The sequence below is a fragment of the Bacillus rossius genome, chromosome 8 (genome assembly GCF_032445375.1).
Source record: "Bacillus rossius redtenbacheri isolate Brsri chromosome 8, Brsri_v3, whole genome shotgun sequence".
Taxonomy (NCBI): Eukaryota; Metazoa; Arthropoda; class Insecta; order Phasmatodea; family Bacillidae; genus Bacillus; species Bacillus rossius.
The window spans coordinates 40,569,489-40,596,797 of NC_086336.1; the positions used below are offsets into that span (position 1 = coordinate 40,569,489).

Sequence of the window (27,309 nt, forward strand, 5' to 3'; positions counted from 1 at the left end):
CTGAACCCCTCCTATACACCTCGCACCATAGGGCACACGGGCAGGCATCATCGGCCATATCCAGTGTATGTTTTCCAAGTAATTCACGGACACGGATACGTTTCAGTTCCTACGTTTTAAACAAAAGGAAGTGTCATAGTAACCATCCAAATTACTCTTTTATCTAAGATTGAAGAGATTTGTGACCTTATAGTACTTGTAAGTACATTGTGTGCTGCAGTAAAGTCGGATATGACTACTACATGACACACGAGTACTGTTTAACCCCGATCGTTATCCTGTCCTCATGAGTGTTACAGAGTGTGTAGTCAGTGGCGTAGCGTGGGTGGGGCGGAGGGGGCGGCCCGCCCCGGGCGGCAGCCCGCGGGGGCGGGTCGCCGGTGAAGCAGGTTGAGATCTGATCTATGATTCATTCATTACATGTGTCAGACACACTAAAATGTTCCATTTTTATCTAAAATTTTGCGCACCAACTATTTTTTAATATTTATTTAAAAGAAAAACTGCGAAATCACTGACAGAGCTCTTTATAACGTTTGTTTGTTTACATACGAACGGCAACATCGCATCATGCCGCGCCGCCCGGCGCGCGCGAGCTGAGTTGAGCGGCACTCATTATTATGTTAATTACTCATACAAAATCTTTTGTTTCACGCGTCGGCTCGTGTCGATGCCTCTCTTTCGCACTCATTGAATTTAGTATGGGGGGCGGCAAAATGGGTCTCCCGCCCCAGGCGCCGAGATGGCACGCTACGCCACTGTGTGTAGTCTAGCTAAGGGCATACCCACAGGCCTCTACTACGCAGGTCAGTAAGTATAACTTCTAACGCGCATACCTACATAATTACCAGCGCCAATTTATTTTAGCTAGTAGTCTGAACCATGTTGGTTATACGCCCAAAACATTGTATGAAGCGTAGTGTTTAATTTGTGGAAAAAGTTTTAAAAGACTGTATTTTATAGAAATGACTGTGTTTAACGATGGAGATTCTAATTCATACCTACTAACCATCATCAGACATGGTCAAGCACAATTTATGCAATTTGTTAGGCGCAACAATATGATGATGGTGAATTTAAAAAATGACTAACTACACCATATCATGTGATCTCCTGACAATTCTTAACTTAACATATGCATTGATAATGGATATGTGTTTAGGTATTTTTATGCAGGGTTGCATAAATTATTATCAAAGTTTGAATATAAAGAAATAGTTTTATATCACATGATTATGCATAACTTACAGCGACATGACCTAGATATTATTTATTTGCTAATAACTGAGGAACTGAGTCATTTCTAGGTTTTTTTTATTCAACAACAGACCCTCGCCAAAGATTCAGTAAATATGGCCACAAATTGATTTGTATTGCTTCTTTGAATCAATAAACAAAATTTTAACAATTTATGAAAATAATTTCATTAGGAATTTATATCGGGGGGCACGGCAGTGCCCCCGCCAAGTCGAGCGCGAAGCAAACACTGCCGTACCATCCTTTACTGGAACCATTTCGCCGCATTTTCAGGCCCCTACTTGAGAACCTCTGGATAAGACCAGAACGCAGAAATTTTCGTCATCCAGTAAGCTAAAATCACATACTTAAAAAAAAATTTCAAGTCTGTAGGTTATTTAGTTCCGAAGCTAAGCGAAAGCAAAGTTTCGCATTTATGACACTCACTCACTCACTCATGATCATCAGAATAGAACTAGTACTTCCTATAAACTCAGAGAGCTGAAATTTGGTACAGAGTTAGGGTTTAATGGCCGCATAAAGGAAAAACTTTAAAAACTAGGATAATCGAATATCTGGAGAACCTGGTGACCCTTATTTGAAAACACAAGAGCCCAACCAAACTATTAAAGATCGACATACCGCCTTTACAAACAATATTCAACTTTGTTTGCCTCTTCATTTGAAGTCAAAAATCAAAGGTCTGAAGTATCTGATGAAGAACCCTCAGCTTGTCTCAGCTGTATTAGAGATATGGTAATGCCCCCTTCTACTATTGGTACATAAAAAAATCGACTGTCATTGCAAAAATCCAGCGTAGTGGGACACATCTTCTAATTTAATCTAGCCTATTGCTTCCCACTGCTGGGCGAATGCCTCCCCTGCTGCTTTTAATACGCATATAAATAAAATTAAAGGAAAACTCTGGATAAGACTAGACTGGCTTTTATACTTATACTTACAAGTTTACAAGAAGAAATAGTCGAACGATTAACTTTATTCTACTCGAACATTACACAAATTAAATAAACAAATTACACTAAAATATTAATTAATTTCGCTCAAAATTTGGTCAAAATATAAGTCATTGGACTAAGAGTGGCGGTGATACCCGCACATGTCGCTAGATGGCGCTGACTGTATTTTAAAACGCGCTTACGTTTGTTTTTCCGATAACCTTATATTTCGAAGTGGCAACCGGCCGCGTTACAGTCGTTTACCTTCTTCTACTGCGCTTTAAAACGTTTGCTAGGGATTAGGAGGGATTATTTGCATTTCGTTGATTTCGCTTATTATTTCGTGAGGTTTAGGCGTAAATACCGCGCCGATCTTTCAGAAATTAAACCGTCTAAACCGTCTAAAAGAATAAATAATGAACGCGAATGGGCAATACGAAAAACTGTTGCTACTGTACAAGGATCAGAACCGGAAAAAAAAGAAAAGAAAGATTTGTAATAATTAAAACAATTCTCTTAAAAAGAAAAAAATGTGTCAAATAAGAAAATCTAATAAAATAAATCAATATGCCCACGTTTCTACAAAAAGAAGTGAAATCCCACCAAAAACATTCTTTAAAAAAATTAGCGAAGTCTCGATGGAGCTGCTTGTTTATCTCTAAAAAGTAATGAAATCTAGACAAAGTCGTGCCAAGTGTAAGGTTCCTTACTGAGATTTTTTTTATTATTATTATAGTTAATGTTGTGTGACTTGGCTGTTGAAGGGTACACAAGGGTACAAAACCAGGTGCTCCATGACACAATTGCACCAATCTGTCGCCAGAACCGCTACCCATTGACGATGGAAAATTGCCACTTGGAAAACGTTGATTCAATAACCAGTCAATTGTAGGCTTGATAAAGCTGTGTATTTCAATAATACTTATGTGTAGGCGAGCCTGAAACAAACAGTATAAAAAATTATTTCCAGTACAGACGGACTTCTAATCATTGATAGAAGTCCGTCTGTATGTCTATTTTATGTTAGATCGGTGGTCGATTTGACGCTCCAAAAAGAATAGAGCAGAAGTCTGCATTGTCAATGCTGAATGGATGTGTTGCACAATCAACAACAGCCTAAAATGATACACTAGCGTCCAATTACCTATACCAGTATGGGCTATTATCTCGCTTAACAGACAGATATAACATTACGTGTAAACAAATTTGACTTGTACCCACTAACGAATAAAGAATGTTCAACGGCCAAGTCACACAACATTAACTATAATAATAAAAAAATATCAGTAAGGAACCTTAGACTTGGCACGACTTTGTCTAGATTTCATTACTTTTTAGAGATAAACAAGCAGCTCCATCGAGACTTGGCTAATTTTTTTACAGAATGTTTTTGGTTTATAGTAAGCTAGTCATATTTACTATAAATATTTCAATGAACATATTCTAAATAGTCTTAAAACTTTCTCTGATATATTTTGCTAAAGGCTCGCGTATGTGTTGACGTCGTACCGACCATGGCCTTTAAGCCCGTGCTCCGCACCGCCAGTACCGTCTCCCGTTTTCGGAGCGCGCCCCTTGCCCAGCCGGATTGAGTCAGGCGAGCGCCCCGGGCGTGACCCCAATAGACAACAAACCTCATTAACATCATTGCGGCCACTGGCCTTAATTAAAATGCCCGTGACTATGATCGTGTCAGATTAGAAGAAATCCAACTAAAACAGCTCACAGTGAGACAATATGCTGATAAATTTACAGTCGCCAACTTGATGCCACAATTCAAATAATTAAATACTACTATAAAACAGTTGTTAAGCCTTAAGCACACAATTACCAGGTGCTACCTTTTAATTGAGCACCTGGAACGTGTTTTTAGCTTATAATAGAGCAAATTAAGTTAATATAAGTTTTTTGACGCCGACTCACAAAGAAGAGAAAGTTTCTCTTCCTTGCGAGGCGGCCATGTCCGGCAGTCTCGAACCACTCCGCGCCGGGAACAGACGTGTGTCCGTGGGCAGCATCCAAGTTTTCTTTCTTCGATTATTTTATTCTGTACTAAATATTTAAATTTAAACATCTTATTAATTCATAGCTGCCCATGTCGACATGGCGCGTATTTTACGGAACCGGGCCTATCCCGACCGTCTTCATCGTGATACCGCGCTGCAGATCGTATCACTCACGTAAGTGTTTGGCCGAATTTAGGAGCCCGCTCATAGAGCCCCCCCTGCACCCGTTAATGTTCGGCGCTGGCCGTCTCCAGCGAGCATCGACCCGCGTCCCGCGAGACTGCCGCGGTAACCATTAGTGTCGCGTAGTGTTATGTTTTTTCTGTGTTAATTGTGTAACGGCTAGACGTCGCCAAGTGTTGGTGAGAGTGTTTTGTAGCGGGACTAGATTAAATTTAATTCTCCCCAACTCGTGTATACTAATTTTCCGGAGTCTCCCGTCCTTCACACGGCCGAGCGGCCTTCACAATCAAGGGAGAGCCATTCAGGGTAGATTCAAGCCGTGTACCAGGCGGGGCACGCGGGGGCAGAGTACCCACGACCCCACACCAACGGCCTAGCAGCCCGCTAGCCTGGCGCCCCTCCGGACAACAAGAGCACCACGACGCCCGTAGCGCCCGTCAGGTACCCCCCGGGCCTTTCACATAGGTCGGGTGACGGCAGTGTGAGATGATTTTTAAAACTATCTTAACATGTAAAATGTATGTACAAGCTGTGGTTCTTGTATACTGATAATATTATAATGAACCTGCAAATTAAGAGTATATAAAAGTAAACACGATATAAAATCTAGAATAAATTAATGTACTTACATTCGTGATGCAAGAAAGTGATCCCAAAAACATAATAAAGCAGAAAGTGAAAGTAACCAATTTTTTCTTTCGTCGAAGCATCGGATATTCATCGGTGACACTTGAAATAATTGCTTCAATCTGCACAAACTGGAAAAAATTTAACAATTTTTGTATGAACTTGTTGGTATTCAATGAACAGCACAAAGTAAAATTACTTAAAGTAGATTTACAATTGACAACCGTAATATCCCTAAGATATGACTATGTATACTAGGTAAATGGTTCATAATTGTTGTTTATGAGTTTGACGTCGTACCGACCGAAGGCCATTAGCCCGGCTTCAGCCTGCAGTACTGGCTCCTGCTGACGGAACGCACCCCTCGCCAAGTCTCCACCCAGATCAAACGAGCGGCGTAACCTTGGCGCACGGAGGAATTTTCCCCCCCTCCGCACGCCAACCCCTCAGGCAGTTCTGATCAGCTCGCGGCCCGGAGCGGACGTGCGCGTACCGTGGGGAGCCTTCAATTTTTGTCTTTCTGATTCTTCACGACTGGTAATTATAGTCATCACCAAATACCTTTTTCAACGCAACTCCCCACGTGACTCCGGGTCGGTTTTTTCTACGGTGCAGGGATTAACCCGGCCGTCGCTACTTTCCAAGTCAAGCCACCGAGTCTAGGGGACACGCTGGGGCCGATCGACCCACTCACGGTTAGATGAAAGAGCTAGCCTGGCGTCCTCCCGGAAAACACCCCAAATTTTCATGTACAGCTCCTTAGACTCGCCGCGGGAATCGCACCCGAAACCCCGGCTGATGTCAAGTTTTGATGGGTCGTGTGTGAATCTGTTGTTAACTTCTTGTGCCAAAGCCCTTTGGAATGGGTAATGTCGGTAACGAAATGATACAACAGAAAAAACGTATGAATAGTAGTGAATTATTTAAAATTTTAAAAATACTGTGCACCAGCTTATGGCAGAGCACATGGGGAATGATGGTCAGGGAGTGGGATTTGCGATGTGGTTAAGTGCTTTGTTGTGGCGGACGTACACGAAAAATTACAGACTCACAGCCGTAGGTCATCGAGAACACCTGAAAAATAGTGACACAGGAAAATCTTGATTGTGGGCCACCAAACACACCATGATTCAAAACACCTGATAAAAAATGGAACCTTGTTTAATGATGAGAAACACAATTCATCCAAAGGCATCTGTATTGCTATCCTATAATCTAATGTTATACAACACACTACACAAATAATAGATACACAATACCAATAATGTATGCCTCTTATCATATGCCTACAAGGGAACACCACCCGAATGTATAAGGGGTCGTTACTAGTAACTTGCAACACACTGCTAGGTTTTGAATGAAACAAGTCGCAGGAACACAAGGGCAACATGTCTATCCCCTATCGCGGCCAGTCAACTACTGCCGAACAGACTTCCAACCTGCCACTAGCGTGCTCGAAGCGCACGCCAAAACTTAATACCAACTTCAGGCAGTGATGCAATTATATAAAACAAAGGTGCTTAAAATCTAAATTAGATGACATGAAAACATAATGATCCACTATAAAACTTAAATCTTTATATTAAAAGTCAATGCAGGAACTTTCCGCTGCTCAAGGAAACAATGCACACCTGTGGTGTGATGAAATTCCACAATGTTCTCAATGGATAATTTGGGCAATGAAGGTCCATGTCAGACTTAATAATTGACATAAATTGTTATATTGTATACTTTTAACTAAAAAAAAATTATGGGAGAGCGCCAATTAGAGTGCAGTAAAATATGTTGTTAGTGCGAAATAATGTTTCCTTGGGGAAACAGTTTATCATGTATTACGAAAGTTCACATCATCCGTAGAGGCTCCATCTAATCGCTTAGGCCGTTTTGCCCATTGCTGCCCAAGTGACCATTTTACTGCGGGTGCAGTGCCAATGTAAAGAACGTGTGCAGCGCAGCAGAGTGGAACGTCCCCGAGGTCGATGTGTCGATAGCCCGCGTGGCTATCGAGTGTTCATGTATGCATCCTTCATTCAGATAGTGTATCCGTCCACCAGATATAGGTCCAAAACTTTATTCCATAATTCTTCAATTGTTAATTACTAATCAAAATCTTACCATCACTTGTCTTATTTGATTAAACAAAGGTTATTCGCTGTGCGACTATGCCACAAAACTCAGTCCGAGTCATTCCGTCTGCATACTTCGCGCGGGAAACGTGGCCTTCGGTGGTGGGAAGCTGCCTGAGCTACTCCAGTCGGCCAATTGTCGCTTGCCTGGCTCAGCGTTTGGACGTGGCCCCACACCATGGGGTCCTATACACTGTCTTCACCGCTGGTAACTGCCATATCGAAAGCATTTTTGAATCCTTTTTCATCGGCCCCGTTGCCTGCCCCATGGAAATTTGCTGTATGCTACACCCGCCCATGTGAGAAATGTGTATGTGAGAGCCTTCGCCCATGCTTAAAGTGATCAGTGTCCGTCGGACACCGGTTAGGACATTGCAATTGTAGACGGGCCTTAAACACAATTAGTTAAACATTTGTTTACATCAGTGTGTGAAATTGGTCCTAAGAGAAAATGAACGACATCAAAATTGTCTTTTTTGTCAGTATTATTTTTGTTGTAGAAATACCCAAAAATAAATTTAATATTAATAACTTCACAGGGAAAAATATTTTAACTATTTATTCAAGGCACTCTATAAAGCTATGTGCTGTTTTTTGAAAGAGCCAAATTAAAAATTAAAATAAAGAAAAATTTTTGTCTTAAAAAATTGTGAAACCAAGATGGCTTCTTTGGGTTCCTATTTCTTTCTCTCTACGTTGTTTGAAGATCACAATTGTAGATGACGAAACAAAAGATGGTTTTGTTAGAAAGAGAAAGAAATATTTGATCCTTTCCTCTTCTTTCTAATTATGAAATTTCAAGTAATATAAATAATGTTGTCTTTAGTTAATATATAAATATTTTTAAGTACTTTATTTTGTACTTTTAGAATTTACGTAAATTATCACTTCTTAGAACAAATGTGTGCCCAACCAATAAATCATCAGAGTTGCTATAAAATGTATGCAGACTAATGTCAAAAACTATATATCTCTGTATGACATTCCTGCAACGCCTTTGAAAGACGAAATAGTTCAAAGTAAATAATAATGAAATAAATATATGATTTGTTTGAACGCTCTGTTACACATTTTCGTTGAATAGCATAGTTTGTTGGTAACTCGATAGAATGCGCGCCAAAACACAACGTAGGTTTTCAAGTTTAACAAGATAGCAGCACTTACACATGAGTCGATTCCCAAGAAAAATAGCATTAGGTAGAACAGAATTGCCCAAAATTGTGGATAAGGCAGTAATGATAATGCTTCTGGATATGTAACAAAAGCCAGTCCTGGTCCTGAAACAGAAAAAAAAGGGCTCAACATTCATACATATATTTTAAATCATGAGCAATCCACAGATTCAGTTCTAGGTAATTACATTTACTAAACTTCTTTTTTTAAAAGACTAATGCTATTACCACATTAAAGTGTGGCCTACACAAGTCAAAAATTTACCATTACCCCTGGTGGGACTCGAACCCACAATCCCCGGTTTAGGAGACCGATGCCTTATCCATTAGGCCACAGGGGCTCATGTTTGCGATTATCTAATTATATGTTATATATAGTGGACACATGGCTTCAATATGATATTTTATGAGTTATTAGTGATCACTTAATGGGGGAAGGAGGGGTGTGAATTACCGCTTTTGAAAAACAACAGTGATTCCAAAGTAATCCTCCATCTCTATCCAATGAGAGATGAAAATGTCCCCCTTCCCAAATTCCAACAGAAGGCACCCCAATAAGTTGCCAAGGGACATGTAGACTAAAAGAGCGTTGCTTCAAATACTCTTTGAAGATAAAAAGAACACAAGGAAAATGGTTTAACAGGCCATAAAAAAGGCTACGATGATTTCATAGAAGTTGTGCCTTAATTATAGTACGCATAAAATGAATTTTGGTCGTTATGCCATAATTATGTTCCACTTTACTTATTCGTGGGATTACGGAAGTAAGAATAACATAGTTTTTCTATATACCATGCAGAATCGGGGGATTTGATCCACTGCTCCTTCCCAACCCCCTTGGCGGGAGGTCGTTCTCCAACGTCAATAACGTAGGCATAACTCCAGTAACGCTATCACCGAGGGAGAAGGTAGTGCGAGAAAGGATGTTTAAAAGTATATGTTCCATTCCAGGTCATTATTTTATTTTTACGTTAAACGCGGTTAAACTAGCAGACATTTTGAGTGGCCGAACTTTATATATATATATATATATATATATATGGGCGCAACAACAGGGGGGGGGGGCAAGGGTATTTTGCCCCCCCTCAGAAACCTTGAAGTGGGGGCAAACGGGGGCAAAGAAAGTGCTGTGTAATCAATTTTTAGATAATAAAACTGCTTAAATAGCACCATTTTCCAACTTGAAATAAACATTTCCCCGGGGGAGGACCCCCGGACCCCCCCGCTTCAATAGGGGGGATCGATGATTCTTTATAAAAAAGTATATTGCCCCCCCCCCCCCCTTTGGAAATTTAGTTGTTGCGCCCCTGTATATATATATATATAAAGAATATTATATATATGTATATATATATGTGTATATATACACACACACACACATATATATATATATATATATATATATATATATATAACATTCTTTTTGCACAGTATGGATAAGGAAAACTAAATTGAATAAACAACTGAAATTTTTTGGGTTTAAAGGGTATTGAGTGGTATGGTTTATAATTCTTTAATCCTAATTTATTTAATTTTATTTTGCCTTTAAAAAAAATTCTGCTGATTTTAAAAGACCAGGTAAAATTAATTCTTTTTTCTGAAATAAATTAAACCATTTAACAAAGCAGCCTGTCAAAGTGACTTTAAACCTAAAAAATTTACATTTTATATTCCATTTTATTCTCGTTATCCATTACACAAAAACATAAAATATACAACTTTGCCAGCTAATTATGCAAAAAGTATTATATAGGCTATATATACACTTTTAATTTTGTGAAAGTTCAGCCACTCAAAAAGTCGCGAAGTTTATCCGTGTGGAAGGTAATTATAAAATAATAACCTAGGACGGGGCATAATACACACATAAATATTGAACATTATCAACGGTCAAGCTGGCTTATTTTGTGAGTCCCTGGCATTACCTAATAGATTAACTACACATGATAGCAATGCTAATAGGTTACATTCAAAAAACATAGTTTACAAAGCATAACTGCCGAGATTTCAATTTTTAGGTAGATTTTCGAAGAAATACTGCCTATTGTAGACTTTATCAAGAATGCGACTGCTGGAAATTTTTTATATAGTTGTTCGTTTTATGGTCTATTATAGACCCCAAAACAATATACATCTCTGATAAATATATTTTTTATGGATAATATAGCTGCCATAATTTTTCAAAAATCACTTTCAAACTAATAGATAAAATATAATAATGGAACCTCCGACCAAAGGGATAGAAATGAGGAAGGTTTCTTGAGAAAAAAAAAATCACTATCTGCTATAAATATGGCGAATATCACATCCGTTTGAACGTATCATAATTCGTAGGAGTAGTACCAATTTTTTTTTAAATCTGAATACATCTTTGATACGACCAAGCATAACTGCAAGGGGTGGAAATAACAAGGGTTGGAGGACAGAAAAAATTCATAACTACCTTAGTAGACACACTTTCGAATCTGTTCAAATTGTTGTTTTATAGCATAATATTTATTTAAAACATTTGTTTAAAACGATTTTTGAACCATTGCAAAAACGGAATGGAAAAATAAAAACCAGAGGTATAATAAAAAGCAACATAATTTCCGTACCATGCACACTATTAAATACAAAATAATTTATTGTAAAATCATAAATTATTGCCTACAACCTTCGTTGAAAATAATTTTTTATACGACCAACTATTATTGCAAGGGGTGGAAATAACAGAGGTTCAAGGACAAAAAATTTAATAAACCTCTTAGTAAGTACAATATAATAGCCGTTCAAATTGTTTGTAAACCTTACAAATTTTTAAAACCTTTTCTGAAAAAACAATCATCTAACTGTTAATGCAAAGGGTGGTTAAGAGGGGTTAAAATACAAAAATAAATTCATAACTACCTTAGTAAACGCACCATCAAATCCGTTCAGTTATTTGTAAATCTTATATTTTTTATCTAGAACTTTTGTCAGAAAATATTTTTTGATAAGATGAGCTATTGCTGCAGGGGGTTGAAAAAATCAGGGGTAGAATTAAAACATAATCATATTTTCCGTACTATGTACACTAATAAATTGTATCGCTACAGTGTTAAGACGTTGTTAAATGGTTTATGTTATTTACAATAACTGTTTTAATTATATATATATATATATATATATATATATATATATATATATGTTGCAAAGAATTGTGATGTAAAAATGAGAGAGAATTAAACTTTTCTGTGTGGCAAAGACTCTATGCCAATGGAACGGCTATTTAATTATATTCTTAGTTATGCCATGAAAAAATGAATGTTTCTTATATCATAGGTAGAACTTTGCCACATATGTTAACTCCGAAATAGTGGATTGTATGTATGTATTTTAGTGCTGAGTATTTACATTTAACATACATTCTCAATTGTCGTTGACTTGAGCTGAGAGCCAATGAGAACATTTTTAGAGAATTATAAAAAATATTCAAACATAGTATTATGAGTAATGGTTGTTCTAAATAGAAGGATAGTTCAACAAGATTTGCAAATGCTAAATATTGATAGAAATTGTGATTTTGTCATCCAAGTTATGTTACGTCATGATATTTGAACTATGTCCATTCATTACGGAATAATATGGAAATAATGCTTTGTGTGATAGACATTTTTGCAAAATACATCTTGTAATGTCGTCAATAATATAATTAAAAATAATCGAATAATTCGTGTTTTTTTAAATTGAGAAGGATATAGTTTTTTGTATTAAAAGTAAAGTAAAGACATATGTTGTCTTAAGGACATTATTTTCGCTCTAAATTAAAGTCATCATTCAATCGAAACATTTGTAACTCAGAGGTCTGGGATATTTTTTAGATCTCAAGCTTAAAGTCTGAATTTGCTACCGGACATTTATATAAATTTAATGGTTCTTGTTAAAATCAATTGAGACAAAGCAATATATTTGAATATCACTGAATATTTGTTTAAGACACTTATTTGACTTTTTCTTCACACACTTAAAATATTATTCATATATATATATATATATATATATATATATATATATATATATATATATATTAGTATTTTGGATGCTCTAATGAATATTTGCTATTTTTAATTGCAAATAATTATCAGTTTATGTGTAAAGATATTAGACACAATTTAAAACTGTGCCATTATATGTGTTCAGTTACATGAAAGTAAATATTTATCCATTAAGAAAATAAGTTTACATTTTAATATTTAAACCATTGTGTCTATTTATTTAAAACAATTTGTTTTGTCTTTTACTTGACACGTCTGAATAATTTACTTAAATAATTAAAATTTATTTGGCTACAGTTCTCAATAACAGGAATGAACTCTGTGGTGTTTCTGTTAGCTTATTTAAATATACAGAAATACATGTATATCTATATGCTAAGGTGAATATTTTAGTAGCGGCGCCAATCATTTCTAATTTTACAGTAGGTTTTCACCTTACATATTCTTATATTTGCACCACAGACAACACTCTGCTAAGTGTGTGCTTTATAATACTATTGCAATCACATCGAAGCAGTGCAAATTACGTTTTAATTTATTGTAAAACTATGAATTAATATCTACAAATTTCGTCTGCAACAATTTTTTTATATGTCAAACCATTATTGCAAGGGATGGAATAAACAGGAGTTGACTGTAAAAAAAATTCATAACGCCCTTAGTAGACACACTATCCAATTCTTTCAAATTGTTTGTAAATTTATATTTTTTATCTAAAAATTAGTCTCAAAAATTATTTGATAACACAAACCATTATTCCAAAGGTTTGAAAAAACCTGGAGTTGAAATAAGAAAATTAATGAAACTACCCTACATGTACGCTATCGAATAAATTGTAATTTTTGTTTAACTTTTTAAATATTGTCTAAAACTTTTGTTAAAATAAATTTTTATCTAATCAAATTTTACTGCAAGGGGTGGAAATAGTGTTTGAAAGTATACTATAATTCATTGTATAAATCCTAAACTTTTTCTAAAACTATGGTTGAAATTTTTTTTTTATAAAACGAATTATTACAATAAAAACAGGGGTTTAAATTAAAAAAAATTAAAATTTTCTTAATGTCAAATCTGTTTTAACTTCTTCTTTAAACCATCTTATTATTATCTTAAACCTTGTTGTAAATCAAATATTTTTACAGCCACGTTATTAGTGCAAGGGATGAAAAAATAGTTTTTGAAGATATAAAAATTTAATAATTACCTTAGTTGGCATAATATGTAATTCGTTCTAAGCTATTCAATGTTGGATTCATTTAGTTAAAACATTCATAATATGGGCTGGCTGGCAGCCTGGCGGGAAACGACTAAAGTCGCCCCCGAAACAACCAGTGCCACCCAAACCAATGCGGACAGCAATGTCCCTCCCCCCCCCCCCCCCGCATGATAGACTCTTTTCTACTCTGTCCAAATCTTCTCCCAGATCCATCCTTCTGTTTTCCCGTAAGCCTCCTGCTTGATACTAATGCATGAAATTTTGCATTCCGCATGTCAGAGCCCAGGGTTTTCCATGTGTCTATGCAGGTTTTACCTGGGCCCAAATTATCTAGTTTTAGTCTAGTATAGTCAGTGAGGGGAGTTAGTCATGGCGCCAATCGCTGCCATGGCTGGCCAATCCCCTCCTAACACATGATGCATGCTACCCCTTCTGCATGGCTAATACCCTGCATGATTAGAGCGTATGGGCTTCGGCCTGAGATGCACTTAGTCTCCCTCCCTAAAGAAAAGAAAAAAAAAATCATTCATAATAGTTTCGCTGAATGGAAAAAGAGAAAATTTTTACTCGACCATTTTGTAATATTGGAGAACATAAATAAATATATGTACATTAAGTTCTTAAAATGTTCCAGAATTTTATAGCAGTTTCCAAAATATTTCCAGAAGAAAATCTAACTCCTGTAGGCTTTGATGAAATGGATTCTTTTAATTATTTAAAATTTTTTTCTTGTAAATACCACCTATAACTTGATCAGCCAAGGAATTTAGGTACTTAAAAAAGAAAAGAAAAAAGTGATCCGGTAGATATGACTTGGGTTTTAAATACATATTAGAAGATACGAGTAAAATATTCCAGTAGTTTGATAATTAAAATGCAGATTCAACTCACTCGTGAAAATATAGAATTTTTTGTCATTAATAGAAACAATAAACTATGCCCAAATTAATTTCATTTATAAGTAACACATGTTACCATTCGGCTTAGTGCAGAATTTTAAGATGACCTTTCTTAAAAGGTCACAGCTGGATGGCCTGGCACCAAATTTTGACTAGAACCCACCATTAAAGTCGATGCAAGTCGCACATAAATTGTTCACGGTTTGTTTAGGGACGAATGTCTACGGAAAGAACAATAATTGATGAGTAACATCTTAGCTCTCGGTATACAGCATTCTGTAGGAGTAATTTGGTGAATGGAACTGAAATGTGTAACCATGGGGCTGCCATCTGTGGTGAATGGCGTGAACCAAAGTTCACAAAGCCAAAGGAAAACTCTATAATATAACCCTGTTAGTGAATAGCACAGTTTTAACAACATGGGCAGTCGAAAATCAAATACAAAGCTCTGCAAATCGAATGATTAGATATTCGACGAAGCTTCTCGGGCAATGAATTCTAGCGACGATTGCGGAAACTACGTGTGATTCGTGTCAAGAATTTTAGTTAAAAACAAAGTTTGAGCATATCTATCACTCTCGGCATTATATTGTATGAATCCCATGTTAAACTACGCGTTCGAGTTTCGTATTATAAGTGTATTTGCAACATGAGAACACATGAATTTGCTCTTTACCGAACTCATTCTACATGTTAAATACTGTTTGCGATGCACTAAGGCAACGATACTGAAATTTCAAAAGTCTAGCTTCTTCTTTACTAGCAATTCAGTGTCCAGGATTTTTTTTCAACATGATAAGGTCTTAAAGGCTTGTCGGTACTGAAGTCCTTAAAGACCTTGCAATCCAACAGCACAGATCATAGTTACTTATGGTGATCAACATCGCAGCATTCTCCTGGAGTGTGTTCCGAAAACCTGGTTGATCACTGGAACATAATTTGAAACCTAGGTCATCCGAAACTCAAGTCTAATTACCTCCGTTTCGTCTGTGGGGAAAATGTTTTTTTTTTTTTTTTTTTTTTTCAATGGATACACTACATTACTATGGCGAGTACTGAAAGACTAGCACACTTTTTTTTTGAATCTGCTTTGGCTTGACAATTGTACCTCCGGTCACGACAGTGGAGATGGGCACGCCAGTTTGGTGCGACATGAAGCCCAGCACGGAGAAAACCACGAAGCCGGCCAGTATGCTGGTGCCGCAGTTCAGAATGGGCACCAGGATCGAGTCCCTGGAACAGAAAAAAAAATTCAGTCTCATTTGCGAGCAGCAGTAAAAATCGTATCTTGCATGGTTACATACACGTACACATGACGGGCGATTTTGGAAAGGGCTGTAAAATGAAACGTAATCATTAGTTTCCAAGATTTATTTCCACCACCGTGAAGTACACACACACACACACACACACACCAACACACACACACACACAAAAAGCATTCACGAAAACGTAACTTTGCATTGATTATGTTCTAAAAATTGGTTATCTGTAAAGTCGGTTTACGGACGATAGTTTAACGTGACAACGTCATAACAAAACATTAATGAAATGATTGCATACTTTTATGAATAAAATTGAATAATTTTTATTGAATTATCACTATTTTGTATGGATACAAAGAAGGAGTGAAATGAAATCTACAATTTAATTGATAAATTAACTTTTATTTGCACTCATTAATTCAAATATGTTTATTACTTTAACGAAGAGATTATTTTAACTATAACTTTTATACATGTTTGCTATTTAAGGGGCCCGCCTCGTCAGGGGTGTATGTGTGTTAGTGAGGCGGGATGATAAGCGCGACGCTCGCTGTTGCTCCTAGCGCGGTATAGCCTCTAAGCGCAAGTCTCTGAACTGGCACGCATTCGTCTCGTCGACACAGGATAACTGTGAAATTTGAGCGGTGACCGTAACATTATATGGCGGAGAAATGAAGATAAAGGTGTTATGCAATACCCCTTAAGCATTGAATATATATATAATGTATAGAAGTCGCGAGCCCAGGTTAAATTTTCTGTCCGGTTTCTCAGAAGAATTGTTGTAGTTCCAAGCTCCGCCGCTGCGATCGCTTTCATCGCTGGGTATCGGCCGTATACGCCCCTGGTGGTATTTGGCAGAACTAGGTTAACCAGCCCAGTCGTGACATCATCCTTCACCCACCCCCCCCCCCCCCCAAACCCCCTTCGAAAATCCAAGACCAACGATTCAAATTACCCGGCAGGTCTTATCAGTATCGTTAGGCGACCTTGAAGAGGAGCTTCCCTTACCGTCGTTTGAGAATGATGAAATCCCAAAAGAAGCTAGCCACGGAAATCACTGAATGATGGGATTCTGTACCCGAGTGAAGTGAAAATTAGCTATTAAAACTGTATTGGGCCAATAGTCAGTGTTCCGTTCAAAATATGGTTTTATTTTAAAAGTAAAATACTTATTTAAACTATATTTCGCGTTTGTACAAATTTACTTTTAGATATTGGCAAGGAAAATCAACATACCTTAAACAACCTTCTCTTATTCAACGTTATCTATTAAGTAGTAAAAGGGGTAGATATTATTTTTAAAAATAAAAAAATGGAACCCACTAAGTCAGTGGCAAGATATATATAAATTCAATAATAAAATACGCATATTAAATTTTTTTGTATTTAACTTTTTTCGGAAATAAAAATTAAGGATGATTTTGGTTTAATTGGTTTACGTATATTGCTATATTTTCTAAATCACATAGAAAAGGGAAAAGAGTACATCAGTGAAAATTCAAAAATTTAGTTTAAGTAATACTAGCCATACCAAAAAATCAATATGCGAGATAAGAAATTTGGTAACTGCTCTACATTTCAAATAAAAATGCATTGGTTTCATGAATACTGAAATGTATGCGTAATAAAGCATATTATGTTATTATCCTAAGCATGACTATAACTAAACAAATTACAGTAATTTAAAACGATGGCAGTCTTAACATACAATAAGTGCGCGATTCTTAGTTTATATTTTAATTGGCTTCTTCGTCAGATGGAAAAGAGTTAAGATTTCATCAAGGAAAAATATATTCTCAAAGTCACTAAACCGGGAGATAGAAAATAAGGTAGGTACTTAATTTTAAATAAAAGTTAAAATAGGCTTGCGCTAAACCAACTAAAAATAAATCGTAAAAATATTTTTATTTATTAAATATGTTCTATACTTGACAGTTCTTTGTGTATAATTCTTCAAAAATCTTTGGAATTTAATACATACTTTTCTTAAAATGGTAGAATATCAGCAATACCCGGAAATTACGTGAGCAAAGCCACGGGTTATTAGATATACTTTTACTATAAAATAAAAACAACTATACATTTATAGTTCACGAATGTGATATTTTGTTTATTGCTTCACAACATTCATTTGCCAGTCTGAAATTTCATCGTACCACTTGTCAGAAATGTCACCAAAAATGAGAGATTTTTTTTTGACGAATTTCAATTACGAGGAAACCTTTCGCAAGATTTTTTTCTTCGCAGTAGTCACTGGGACACCATTAATTTAAATCCACTAAGATAATAAAATTGTATGTATAATGATTTGTTTTTGTATATTTATATAACTTCCCAACCAATTTTTAATTATTTTCATGTGAATAAAAACTTGTAAAGCAATTTAATTAACTGTGTCATAATTATTCTGATTAGATGGAAATACAAACTTTTCATCCGTAATATACGATGATAAAATATATTTATTATTGCAAAATAATATTCACTGTTCAAATGCAAATTTAAATAGATTATTCATACATGTTTCCTGCTAATTAATGGTTTAACATAATAATTGTTAGTATAAAATCCTTTTTCTCTTGTGTTAAAATGGGTTGCTAAAATGAGGAATTATAAATATATCACCTACTAAGTCCGTGCACAGATTTACACAAAACAGCAATGTAGATAATCTTTTTTGGTAGTTTCTAATTTTCTGCCCTGAATAACATGAATTTGGTTAAATTCATACCAAAGTGAATTTTTTGAACAACTTAAATTGATGTCATAAATAAATATTTATTTTATATTAAAAATCCACAAACTGTTTTTAAAATATAATATTTATCACGCCAGATGGAATAATAAACAAAAAATAGCTCTTATATGTTGTCTGTGTTTAAATAATTGTATTATATTTCATGGAAATAATATTAACCTTTCGGTTATTAAAAGAAAATATATTTGTATTCAAAATACTTGCGCATCGTTTTTACGAGCATAACTTGTGTATCTAACCTCAAAACAAGGAATATAAAGAGTGGCAACTAAATGCTATAACAAAAACTCTTATTTTCTTTGGAGATCCGGGAAATGTGCGTTATTTATAAGCAACTTAACATAGTAAATCGTTAACTTTTCAGATCTATGTTGGCAAAATTGATTTTTTTAGTGGTCATTCGTTACTGGGAATATTCACCTTATAACGTTTAAGATTATTTATTTTGAATTACGAAACAACCAAAACATTATGTAAAAATGCTTCATCTTATGTTAAAAAAATTATAAACTGCATAGCCACAAAGTATGACATCATACCATTAGTTTCAGTTACTAATAACATTACGTGCACGCGTTTGAACAGTCATCGCAGCCATAGTTGTTTCATAGCTACCAAAATCATTCAACGTTGTCAAGAATTATTCCAAATTATGTTTAGCCATTTTACTCAATGCGCCACTCCGTTAACACAACATTTTATAAATTCTGAACTACGAATGTCAGTATTTTTTTTTTTTTTTTACGTTATTACGTTTAAGAAATTTCTGTAGTTTTCTTATAATTAAAACTTAAATTTTGATGTTGGCATCTTTTAACCGCACTTTTTTTTCGGTGGCCGTACTCCTCCAATTCAGTTGCGCCCGTCCGTATCTAAGCGCTCGGATTTCAACAAAAGGCACCGCCTCTCGATAGAGTGAGACAGAGAATTACGCGCATGACCTTGAAAAAAGCGACGCTACAGCGCTCTGGCGTGGAAGCTGGTAACTACGAGTACCCTCTTGTGGAAAGAAGAGCTGTCTAGCGGCGGAGCTAACAACTACCACAGTTTTGGATCCGAAAATTGGAATAATAAATCCTATCCCCTCGCGACTTCTATAAGTTATATATATTCAATGCCTTAAGTGCTTTCAAGAATCTGTACTGATTGTTTTATGCCTAAAAATTACTCTGAAAACACGCGTTTTAGGCATTTTAACGCTTCTAAAAATACAGTTTAAAAACTTAATCCGAAATTAAAAGTACTTTTCGGCCCTCAGCGAACTATTAAATGCTATTCGTAAATAGGCCCCACTCGGATATCTTGAGTAGTTTTGAAATCACGTTGTTTTTCCTGAAGCTCTGCACACCGTATGTGTGCCCAGGTAGGCGGGCCCCTTAACTTCTTCCAATCTGTATTATTCTGTTAAGGATAGGACGATGATAGGAAAAGTAGGAAACGAATGGGAGTGTTTCAAGTTTAATGTGCCTCGAAAAAGTCAAATCGATGGTTGTTCCAATTGAGTGGAAGAGAGATAGATGCGGCGCAAGCGTACAATGAGCGTAACGGGACACAGCGTAACGGGACAATGTGCGTTACGGGACACTTTTTCGTATGTGCAGCCGGCGTTCATCGATTTATTAGACGTTGTTACTTCAAAAATAACGCGGAGAAAATGACGTCCGTCCAACCACACACATTCTTCCGGCCGGGCCCTGAAGTGCCCCATTAAATTTGGCAGCATTGCCGGTGTGATGCGAGCCACTTCATGACGGACACGAGCTTTTAACTCTTCGGCTCTCCTTAGTAGGTTATCCCGATACACGTTTCTTTTTTCCAAACAGCCCCGCAGGAAGAAGTCACAGGCTGTGACCCAGCGGTGAACGTGGGGCCATGCAATACTCCCGTCTCGGGAATGCCTTTTTTTAGGTACTTTAAGTTGGCGGCGGTAAAACATTTTGGAATTGATGATGTCTTTCATTTTTGCAGCAGTTTCAAAACCGCCCGTTTTTCTTCAGCTGCACCTGGTATAATCGCTGTGATTAAATAGGCCATAGTGTTACCGTTTCCGGTAACTGTTTTTGTAATTAATAATTCATTTATTGTTTTGGTTATTGTTATTTAATTATTCATAGTTATGTTTATTAGGTTTTTCCTTTTTTAAATTATTTAATTACATTAGGAGGACACTAAGAAAATGAAACCGTTTGCTCAACGGCCGCCTAGTGATGTGTGGGTTTCGTTGTTACGAGTGTACCCGAGGACGGCCGAAGAAGCTCGATGGTGACGTAGCCGAGTGACGCGCTCAGCGGTGGCGCGCGAGTGTGCGGTACGGGACTTGCGAGCCGGACACGACAGCAGCAGGATGGTTCGGTGTGACCGTCTGGCCCGCGGTGTGGCAGCGGCGCGGAGGCGCGTTGACCACCAGCTGGGGCCCCAGTCAACATGCTCAAAGTAAGGAGTCGACGCTCATACTTGTTATGGCCAGAATAGGCGAAGGTCGGGGCTGTGAAATACTTTTTTCTGAAGTAGACGGTGACCAGCAACGTAATTTGACTTTATTCAGCACCGGTAAATACTTTTGTAGTGGATGAACATTAATGAACTTGTCTTTCACTCGGGCCCACATAGTCATAATTTGGATGGAGTGCATGGAGACAGTTCACGTACTTTTGTTTGAATATTACGAGGACTGCAGTATCACCCACGAGCAAACGAATTTAGGGAAAGTGCGCGCACAGGACTGATAGAAACTTTATATTCTCTTTCAACTATAGTTTTATATACATATATTTGTATAGGGTAACTATGTGTTTCATGTAATGTATACGTGGGGGGGTTGTAATCCTTGGTAGCCATGATAGTAAATAATGACTGCACTTAATTTTTGTGTTTTTTATAATGGTACTCACACATTGCCCGGGGAATAAGCTATTTACCTTTGGTTGGCCTTGGGGCATGAGTGTGGGGAAAAGTTGCTAATCGCACTGTTGCGGCAGTTACGCAGCAGGGCGGTTGCAATAGGATAGTGTTAAAGAATAGAATTTTCAGCTGTTGATGTGTAAACATCTTAGCTCTCATACACGGCATTTGGTAGAAGTAATTTCGTGAGTGGGACGAAGGTTGATTGAAACGGAAATGGAAAACGGTCCTGCCATCTGTGGAAGTCTCAGAAATCTATAAAAGATGTGGAGACCCAGGTGATTCATCCGAATATATTAACTTTTGCGAACATCGCAGAATTTACACCGTGCTATAAGTATTAAAAATAATAACAGTACAAATGTCCTTTAATACATTATGTTGTAATTTATAGTCACAAAAAGAAAGAATGACAACTTAAAAAAATACGCATTGCAATTTTGACAATCCTTAGTTAACACTGAAATGTTCGTCGTATTGCAGAGACACAAGAAATTGCTATACTGCATATATTCGACGCCATGTTGAATGAATGAATTTAGTGATAAATCTTTTACTGTTAAATCTTAAATTTTAAGTCAGTCCAATAAGGTTAAGGATTGTTGTGAACAATTATTTCATTAAAATTTCTAGAAAAGTATTCGAGGGATCGTAAGAAAAATACCGGAAGAGTTTTGTTACTGAAGATGCGACTTGAACACTCTTGACAATGGTGACGGATCAAGAGCAAAGGAAGATTTTTGCCTGGCCTCCCTCCTTTCCCAAGCTTCGATGCAGAGCTAATGTGTTTCATTTGGTTGATTTTTCGGCTTTTAATTCTTCCAATGTAAAAAAGGACAAGAGACACTTGGAATATCATTTACGACAATATAGTATGCATATAGTTTACACATGTGAACTACATACACATATGCCGACGTGATAGATAAAGTTAAGCCCCATCTATAAAATATAGCTGGTTCCTCTTCTGACACAAATTTATTTCGTACGAAGCTATTACTTTGTTAAATTTTTCCTACATTAAAAAAAATCATCACTAATCTTACAACTTACAGACAATTAATGTATACAATATTTATGTAATGATTAAAATTTATTTTATTTTCATTAAGTTGTGTCTCAAATTAATTAAAATGACACTTAAAATAATTGGAGTACAGAATCTTCCCAATATGGTGGCAATCACATTGGCTTCGTTCACATCTTTGTGATGTAAGTTTGTCTCGGTTATACCTTGTCTGGAAACTTAAATGATCACTGATAACCAGTGGTATTCCTTGGATGATCCAGTATCCAGCTTGTATCACCTCACGTTATCCAGTTAGGAGTTCATATCTATCAACCTTGTGAGTCTTGACTTCAGTATATGGTTAAAGACCCTATGTAACTAATTATTTAAGTTATTCATGCTCAATTTCTTACGACACAATTGATTTCAATTGGAGATTTTTTTTACTAAAAATACCTTGCTTACCACATTTTCATCATCTTTGCAGTAGAATCTCGAAAAAAATATAAAAACATGCAATGTAACTCATCCATGTAATGCTTAGCTCCTTACCTCAAGTTTGCATTGCTTTGGAGGTATGATCTTTTATGATGCGACAAAACTTACTCTATTTCAAACTCTTAAAGGTCTAATTACAAAAAAATATTCAAACAATTAAATTCGTATTGCTTTTTGTTAATTATTGTTCGTTCTCAATTTCTTACCTTATGGATAAGTATATGTAGGTATTCAGAAGTGTGCATTTTTTGAAATTAAAATCAATCTTGCCCATTTTACAACCTTTATGGCCGGACTCTCACACGGTGGTAAAAAAGAATGCGTGGTTTATTATTTTTACTATTACAAGATTATTTATGCTTTTATTTATTAATTTTGGAGATACGCTATTTTAAAACTTATCAAAATTTAAAAACTTCAAGGACGAATTTCTACAAATGTATTGTTGCATGTCTCTTTCTTTGTTTCATTTCTCTACTTCTTGTAGGTGTCAAATCTAGAAAAAAAAAATACTAAAAGGGTTTTGTTTTGGTATATTTATTATTGGTACCCCATATATTTTATTATGCTTGATTAGCTTCTCAGATATGAATAATTATTTAAAAACCATATTTAATACATTTTAACTCCTTCAGGGATGATAGTCTGAAATTATAAATTGTCTAGTATTTAAGTTAGACATAGACCTTAGTAACAAAAAATTCCGCTTTGCCGTTTTAGAGTGATGCCGGAACAAACAGACTAACGTACAAATAAACAGACAAGCAGACCAACATACAAACATATAAGTAGACAAACAGACAGACAATGTAATGTATTGCAATACCTGTTGCTCCCCTGAAAAATCATAATTAACCAAATATGACTATGCCTGGCAGTACTATTTTTTTTTCTGTTATTTTAACCCAGTTGAGTAATTTTGAACCATGACGACAATAGTAGCTACTGTGTGTTGTATGGTAGGTTAACATTTTGGAACCTTTTTAATGAAGACAGTCGTGGTAATTTATTTATAAGGCTTGATGCAGCCTAGACACTTGTTTCATATAAGGCTATGCAAGTGAAGACATTTGACCTGTAAGTAATGTCGCCTATAAAGAATCGATAAAATTAAAAAAAAGAGAAAGTACCCTTCATACGATGAACTTGACTCTATGTAACCTCATATCTCGCGAAATTTCCGGTTTTGGTTCGGAAAGCATTGCAAACTAGGGAAACGATGCTAATATAATGCTGTGAAAAGTCATGAGTACCATGATTTTGGCAGAAGAACTTCAGGTAATTGACTCACATTTAATACTTGAAACCACCGGATGTCTAATTATATTTTTGCGTGACAAGTTTTGTGAGTATAAACAACAGTATTTAATCAACAAATATTCTACATTCGTAGTGAACGTTCCAAACATATTGAGAACTAAAATAATGGGTAAATAATTTTCTTCGGTAATATTAGTTTGTAGTAGCCCCCGGTTCATTCATTTAATTTATACTTCGCCGATCAGATTATCATTAACGGGTGAAATAAATTTTAAAAAAGCTTTGAATAACATTTAATTAAAGATAAATGTGGAATTTGGCTGCAACCAATACCTTTTCAAGTTGTTCTTGAACGGATTGTAACTGGCCATGTTGATGATACCGCCCCAACCAGGCCCCAGCGAGTAGAATATCTGAATTGCTGCATCAGCCCACACCTACACAAAGGCCAACATGTACATGAGTGGTTTCATGTTGAGACATGTAACATTTTTTGAATCGCAAATAAACTGTTAACAAATGTCCACAATGATTTTTTTTGTTTATTCGCAATTCAGATGGCAAAATGGGAATTTCTTATGATAGAACATATTCTCATTGGGAACAAAAAAATTCACACCGAAAAAAAAAGTGTGGTGGTGGTGTTGACCTCTCCTGTAACTCCACGATAGTGCGACCAGTAGAAGTTCGGCTGTTTCAAGTACACGTATAGAATCTTACTATGTTTCGATGGTTTTGGAAAAACTTCGATAAAGCGTAAAATGGAACAAGAGCAGAATGTTATATAGAAGCGCTTAGTAAAGTATGATAGGGTGAAACCGTAAGGTCAAATACAAAATATCTTATAAGGAGAGAATGAAGTGGAATCATTAATGACGAGTGTGCGAAGAGTGGTCACCCAACAAAAGAGTTCCTTGAATGTTATTATTAATAAATTACCTAAAAAAAAGGTACCAACGTGTCCAGGTGAGAAATGATTTAATAATGAAGCGGTCAGTACATAGTATCTACAATGAAATAAAATATCTCAAAATGGTTCAAAGGGTATATATAGACGTAGGAAATGTCTATATGGATAATTTATAACAATAAAAGATAAATACATAAAAAACTTTAAAAAAAGGACTGAGAACAACTTTAGAAGCGAGGAATTATCAGGTTGCATCATAATTTACAATGTAAACATAAACAAAATCACGAACAGTTTTAAATATACCTCATTAAAATTCAAAAGTGCACTTTTGTTGTAAGACTGCAGAAACATCAGAAAACAATCAAACTAATTCTCAATAAAGAGTAAAAAAACTAAATTAAATGAAATTATTGTTACTAACCTTTTACAGAAACATCAGGTTGAATATTTAGGTTGGGATTTTAAGGAATATTACAACTTCAGGTCGTATCTAAATAAAAAAACAAAAAAACACAAGAGTAGATATAGAAATTAATTTGTTATAAGGTAGCAAAAATTTGTCTTTTAAACCAATGTTAAAATTGCAGCACAAGCGCCAACTGTAGATAACGCCGAAATTAGAAAGGCGCGCGCTTCTCCCTACTTCCTGGTACACATTTCCGTCGCATTCACGAAATTTCTCTCACCAAATGCCGCATACCGAGAGATAAGATTTTACACATCAAATAATTATAATGCACCCATACGCGCGAGGATCCTGGCCAGCAGCACAAGGATGATGAAGATGGGGAAGGTGGCGGTGAAAGTAGACCACCTTGCCCACTCACCTTGAGGTTGACGAGCTGGCTCCACTCCGGGTAGAGGTAGAACCACACGCCCTCCTTGGCCCCAGGCAGCTCGAGGCCCCTGGCCAGCAGCACCAGGATGATGACGAAGGGGAAGGTAGACCACCTTGCCCACTCACCTTGAGGTTGGCGAGCTGGCTCCACTCCGGGTAGAGGAAGAACCACACGCCCTCCTTGGCCCCAGGCAGCTCGAGGCCCCTGGCCAGCAGCACCAGGATGATGACGAAGGGGAAGGTAGACCACCTTGCCCACTCACCTTGCGGTTGACGAGCTGGCTCCACTCCGGGTAGAGGTAGAACCACACGCCCTCCTTGGCCCCAGGCAGCTCGAGGCCCCTGGCCAGCAGCACCAGGATGATGACGATGGGGAAGGTGGCAGTGAAGTAGACCACCTTGCCCACTCACCTTGAGGTTGACGAGTTGGCTCCACTCCGGGTAGAGGTAGAACCACACGCCCTCCTTGGCCCCAGGCAGCTCGAGGCCCCTGGCCAGCAGCACCAGGATGATGACGAAGGGGAAGGTAGACCACCTTGCCCACTCACCTTGAGGTTGACGAGCTGGCTCCACTCCGGGTAGAGGTAGAACCACACGCCCTCCTTGGCCCCAGGCAGCTCGAGGCCCCTGGCCAGCAGCACCAGGATGATGACGAAGGGGAAGGTAGACCACCTTGCCCACTCACCTTGAGGTTGGCGAGCTGGCTCCACTCCGGGTAGAGGTAGAACCACACGCCCTCCTTGGCCCCAGGCAGCTCGAGGCCCCTGGCCAGCAGCACCAGGATGATGACGAAGGGGAAGGTGGCGGTGAAGTAGACCACCTTGCCCACTCACCTTGAGGTTGGCGAGCTGGCTCCACTCCGGGTAGAGGTAGAACCACACGCCCTCCTTGGCCCCGGGCAGCGCGAGGCCCCTGGCCAGCAGCACCAGGATGATGACGAAGGGGAAGGTAGACCACCTTGCCCACTCACCTTGAGGTTGACGAGCTGGCTCCACTCCGGGTAGAGGTAGAAACACACGCCTTCCTTGGCCCCAGGCAGAGCGAGGCCCCTGGCCAGCAGCACCAGGATGATGACGAAGGGGAAGGTAGACCACCTTGCCCACTCACCTTGAGGTTGACGAGATGGCTCCACTCCGGGTAGAGGTAGAACCACACGCCCTCCTTGGCCCCAGGCAGAGCGAGGCCCCTGGCCAGCAGCACCAGGATGATGACGAAGGGGAAGGTGGCGGTGAAGAAGACCTCCTTGCCCACACACCTTGAGGTTGGCGAGCTGGCTCCACTCCGGGTAGAGGTAGAACCACACGCCCTCCTTGGCCCCAGGCAGCTCGAGGCCCCTGGCCAGCAGCACCAGGATGATGACGAAGGGGAAGGTAGACCACCTTGCCCACTCACCTTGAGGTTGGCGAGCTGGCTCCACTCCGGGTAGAGGT

The 27,309-nt window shown here is 37.5% G+C and overlaps 1 protein-coding gene and 1 non-coding gene across 2 annotated transcripts in view; both read right to left on the reverse strand.

Moving 5' to 3' along the window:
- Positions 1-27,309, reverse strand: part of LOC134535311 (sodium- and chloride-dependent glycine transporter 1) — an 80,679-nt gene that overhangs the window by 5,824 nt on the left and 47,546 nt on the right. Inside the window, exons 7-10 of the mRNA XM_063374379.1 lie at positions 24,462-24,565; positions 15,546-15,670; positions 8,299-8,411; positions 5,011-5,139 (exon numbers count right to left, since the gene is read on the reverse strand). Coding sequence (XP_063230449.1) covers positions 5,011-5,139; positions 8,299-8,411; positions 15,546-15,670; positions 24,462-24,565 — 471 coding nt within the window. The remainder of the gene's footprint in view (positions 1-5,010; positions 5,140-8,298; positions 8,412-15,545; positions 15,671-24,461; positions 24,566-27,309) is intronic.
- Positions 8,575-8,647, reverse strand: Trnar-ccu (transfer RNA arginine (anticodon CCU)). The gene has a single exon. It is a non-coding gene; the product is annotated as a tRNA-Arg (tRNA).